The sequence below is a fragment of the Echinops telfairi genome, unplaced genomic scaffold (genome assembly GCF_000313985.2).
Source record: "Echinops telfairi isolate 266 unplaced genomic scaffold, ASM31398v2 ScPeMD7_655;HRSCAF=1070, whole genome shotgun sequence".
In the NCBI taxonomy this organism is placed as follows: domain Eukaryota; kingdom Metazoa; phylum Chordata; class Mammalia; order Afrosoricida; family Tenrecidae; genus Echinops; species Echinops telfairi.
The window spans coordinates 25,311,454-25,316,395 of NW_022104553.1; the positions used below are offsets into that span (position 1 = coordinate 25,311,454).

Consider the following 4,942-nt stretch of genomic DNA (forward strand, 5'->3'; position numbering starts at 1 on the left):
CGATCAGGGGGCAGCGGTTATAGCTGTCCAGGGGGCAGAGATTGTAGCTGACCAGGGAGTAGAGATTGTAGCTGACCAGGGGGCAGAGGCCCCAGCTGGCCAGGAGACCCCCGAGGCAAACCCAGCTTCTAGGGGCCACAAGCAGGTCAAGACCGTGAGGTTCCAGACGCCTGGGAGGTTTTCCTGGTTTCGCCTCCGTAAGAGAGCTTTTTGGCACACCCCCAGGCTGCCAACCCTCCCCAAGAGGGTCCCCAGGGCAGCTGAGGCCAGGGGCCTGCACGTGCTGAGGGCTGAGGCCCGAGCAGAAGAGGAGCAGGGTGATCAAGAAGACCAGCTGTGAGGGCCTTGGCCCAGCCGAGCGCCCCTGCCGGCTGAGTTTTCGGCCCCTTGGGTGTACCCTCGTAGCCTGGACTGAGATCACCTCACCCCCCCCCACCCCATGCACCTGAAAACCTCAGAGGTGGAGGAAGAGGGCAAGGCAGCACCTCATCTATCCATCCACCCGAAGACCCTCTTCTTTATCTTGTTACAATTTTATTTTTCATAAATTCATTTTTTTTTTAACAAGACCTACTCCTTATAGCAACTTAAAGGATGTGAGGAGCAAAGTCGCTAAGGAGGGGTTGCAGCTACAGAGGGAATTGCAGCATACTGTAATGGATTTGTAGTTCCCTGCCTCCAGGTGTTGTTTTTAAGGGACAGAGGACAGAGGGGTGGGAATTCACATCTTTCCCCCCTTTTCGCTGCACCCTGGACGAGCACTGTCTTTCGGAACGTCAAATGAGAACTCAAGGCTGATGTGCTGGCGAAAACGTGAAAAAACCAAACCAAACGCCAAAAACCAAAAAAAACCACAAGCACTTCAGTCTTGGCTTGGGACTTGACAAGGGGGCAATGCTGCCGCTTTCCTGACGTGGGCTCACTGTCCGGCCCTGGAAGATGAGGGTCCCGGTGGGCCCCTCCATCCTGCCCCCGGGATTTGAAATGCAGATTCCCAGGCCCCCCTTGTGGATTTGACTCCTTGGGCTCGGGAATCGGTTTCGATCCAGCCCCATCCTCTTTGCTCAGTGCATCGTTCCTGGGTGGACCGGAAGTGGCACCCTCGTTTCCACAGGAACGGGCCCAAAGGGAGGGGTTTCGCAGGGCGGCGGGTTAGAGAGCTTAAGATGGATAATGGGGTTGTGGGGCCCTCTGCAGTTACGCATTGGGCTGCTCATCACAAGGTCAGCAGTTTGAGACCACCATCCCGCCCTGCCGGGAGCACGATGAGGCTTTCTACTCCCATAGAGAGCCTTGGGAACCGTACAGCGACATTGCTACCCTGTCCTTGGCAGGGTGGCCATGAGTCAGAAAAGACTTGAGCAGTCTGCAGTGCCTGATCCTTATCACGAAGAAGCAACCAGGACGCTGAGACCCCTTGGGGGTGGGAGAAAACTTGGGGTCCGGCCTCTCTGTGATTACCTTGTGCCCGTCCCGCTCAATCAGTGGGAGAGGTCCAGAGAGGGGCCGGCTCTCCCCTCCCGGTTGTGACTGAAGTTCTTGCCTGCATCGGATATCCACCACCCCACTCCCTTTCTTTCTTCATCAGAAGCTCCTAGATGGCATCACCCGCCTACGAACCGCAAGGTTGGCAGTTTAAAGCTACCCGGAGGCCCTTGGAAGACAGCCGTGGTGCTCTGCTTCTGGGGAAGGACCGCCTTTTTACTGTGACACACATCGGGGTGCTGCGAGTCGGAGCCGACTCTGGCAGCTCACTGTCCCCCCCTTGCCCCTCCCTGTTTCCTTAAAAAAAAACCCCACAAAAAACAAAACCCACATTACTGATGTTGTGGCTTGCTGTGTGATGTGGTGTGTGGCCGTCCAGAACTGCTTCGTGCTAGATAGTGGGCACTGGGCCCCTCCCTGTAGCCCACAACGGGCAGTGGGGTTTGCAAGAAAGCCTAAGGTGTGGCCTGCACCTGGGTGGGTGCAACTGAGTGGAGAGGTGGGGGGAGCTGGGGTTCGGGGAGTGGGTGTCGCCCAGCCAGGTGGGGAGATGGGTCTGGGGCTAGTCCAGATTTCAAAGGGGCCTGGTTGGTGAGGAGAGCAATGCAGCCGAGAGCTGGCGAGAATCTGAGATGGGAGAAAGGGTGGGGGCCCGGGGGCTGTGGTTGTAGGATGCTTTGTGCCTTTTTTTTGATTCAATAAAGTTTGCTTGAAGCCAACGGAGTCTCCAGTCTGCCTCCTAGGATGGCTCATGGGGGGAGGGAGGCCCTGGGAGGGTCGGGTTTTGGCAGGGGGTGTGTGAATCCTCAACGATGGGGGGAGGAGGTGGACCCCACACTATGTGTATATATCATGATCGTCGGGGTGCTGGTCCATCCTCTTCCGCACGGCAACACACGGGCACACAGGCATGTCTCCAACACAAGCACATGCACACACAGGGACAAAGATTGGGCACACGCTGATAGGCACAATAAGAGACATGGGTTAACACCACACACACATACATAGACACATGCTCTGTTACACATCAACGCACTGGCAGGTGGCTGTTATCTCTACCTTGCAACCCCTCACCCACACCCACCCACATTCATTCACAGGCTCACCCACGTACACATCCCCATACTTTAAAATCCCTGCATTTATACCGACTCATAAGAAACCTTGGTGGCACCTTGTTAAAATGCTCATCTGCTAATCACACCGTCCACAGTTCGAACCCACGAGCCGTTCTAAAGGTGACTGATGTGGCCCACTGCTTCCGTAAAGTTGACAGGCTCAGAAAGCGTTCTACTCTGCCCTGGAGGGTCGCGATGAATCGGAATCAACTCGATGCCGGTGTGATGGGTCCCACACAGACGCTGTCACACACTTAGATGCCCTCGCTTATATATGCACACGCACGTGATCACACGGGGACCTGTATTCTCAAAGAATCACATTTCACAGGCACCCGTGCTGAGGAGCTCTAGGAGAGCAAAACTGAGGCTCAGTGTGTCCCTCTTTCAGACCCACCCAGCGGCTGCCTCCTTTTCCCCAGCGGTGTCCCCTGAGAGCCCAGGGTGCAGCTGGGCTTGGGAACTGCTAAATGCCGAGGGTCCTAAGGACCACCAGCCCCCTCTTCATCGGGAGGGCTTGTGAAAGCTCAGAGGATACGCGCCCCGACCCCAGAGGTCTGCGGTGGGCTGGAGAATCGACATTTCTAGAAGGTTCCCAGGTGGTGCTGATGTTGCTGGTCCCTGGGCCTCATTGGAGAACCGCTGCCCTATGGTGAAGTCCGCTTTCCCCGTCCCAAGTTTGGCGCTTCGCTGGATCCCCGCCAGCGGGCCCGGAGCGCGCCCTGGTGGGGACAGAGGGCACCGCCGCTCGCTAGCGGTCCGCCTCTTGGTGGTGGGGGGCGGAGGGGGGGATGAGGGTGCAGGGAGCAAGGGGCTGAAGACGCGGGACCAGGAGCCTCAGTCTGTGGAATCTGGAGAAAAGCAGACAGGCCTGGGCTTCCAGCTTCTTTCCTCCACCTCCCGAATGCAGGAGCTGTGGAATTGGTGCACATGGTGTGGGGACCCCGTGGAGTCGTGGTAATTAATGCGTTGGGCTGCTAAGCACAGGGTCGGCAGTTCATAAATCGCGAGCCTTCCTGCTCCAGGGACGCGTCATCAACAAGGACTCAAGTGGAAGAGAGGTGTCTTCAGGCAGCGTGAAAGCTGAGCGTGCATCTCTCTGATCTCAGAGTTCCCGGCCACAGGCACTAGCTCCGAGGATAGCCTAGCGGGGTTGGGGCCGCCAGGGTTTGGCCAGTCCAGAGAATACACGTCCCACCATTGAAGAGAAGCTGTTCGGGGCGTTAGCCAAGACGAGACTAGTAGACAGGAGACAGACATCCAAGTATCGCCGGTGCAGGTGAACAGACAAAAGAGCCATTGCCTTCGGACAGGGGATAGCTCTTGATCTTCGTACTCATTTTCCAACGGACTCAGAGGAGGCTACTTCAAAAGACAAAGGCAGCGATACTGCCAAAGAGATCTGTTAACCCCCATCCTCAACCGGGGCTCTGTCCTGGCATCCGAGTCCTGGCCTGGGCCCCTGTAAGAGCCTACCTTCTTGGCTCAGCTGTGTAGAGCTGACATCCCGCTAGTCCTCCCATGGATAACGCCGTTCACAAGAACGCTGGCACACACGATTTCAGGAACCTGTGTGAAATGGATGTAGCCAATGATGGAGTGATTCATTTCCAAAGGACTCTTCTGTCTGCTCAAGTCCTGGGTGAGGAGAGACAGCCAGAACCCCTCCAGTTTGGTCCATTCCAAGTGCCTGGCCAGGCATTTATGCCTTCCCTTATCAAGTTCGCCGAAGGATGCCTATCCTCTTTCTGATTGGCCAAGGCCTGGAGAAACCAAAGATCATCGATGAGGCGCTGAACATAGAGGAAAAAAATCCCCCCGAAATGTCCATATAGTATGACTGGAAGTTTGAAACGATCAAGTGGATTTACCGCCGGGACGTTCGAGAATTCAGTGAGACCCACCCGCAACAGCGATGGGCTCATCACACCGTGAGCACTCAGGATGCGGCAAGGACCGGTCTCCGTGGCTGGGCCGGGTGGGAAAGGGCCACGGATGGATGGAGTGACAGAGTGGAGAGAGGTCCAGCCCTCCGTTAAACGCAGACCGGTGCCTTTGTTGAAGGAGTGAGAATGCGCACATAGCAGCCCCTAAGGGATGGTGCTAACTTCCAAAGATTGGAATCCCCGATCCAGCATTTTGTAGGAAGGGAACGCGCACTGATAACCCATATTTACTCCCTGCCGGTGTGTGTGTGTGTGTGTGTGTGTGTGTGTGTGTGTGTGTGTTGTACGAAAAACAAAATGGACTATACTGATACATTTGAGGGAGAAAATCCTAGCGGAGACACCAACTGTAGAACTTACATAATCTGGTGCCAACCTGAGACTATTAAG

General features: G+C 55.9%; 1 protein-coding gene and 1 pseudogene across 1 annotated transcript in view; both read left to right on the forward strand.

Annotated features, from left to right (window-relative positions):
• Positions 1-394, forward strand: part of CCDC8 (coiled-coil domain containing 8) — a 2,523-nt gene extending 2,129 nt beyond the window's left edge. The window contains exon 2 of the mRNA XM_004710600.2: positions 8-394. Within this exon, the coding sequence (XP_004710657.1) occupies positions 8-340 (333 nt within the window). The 3' untranslated portion in view covers positions 341-394. The remainder of the gene's footprint in view (positions 1-7) is intronic.
• Positions 395-3,255: 2,861 nt separating this feature from the next.
• LOC101655897 overlaps positions 3,256-4,942 on the forward strand; it is a 14,740-nt pseudogene continuing 13,053 nt past the window's right edge.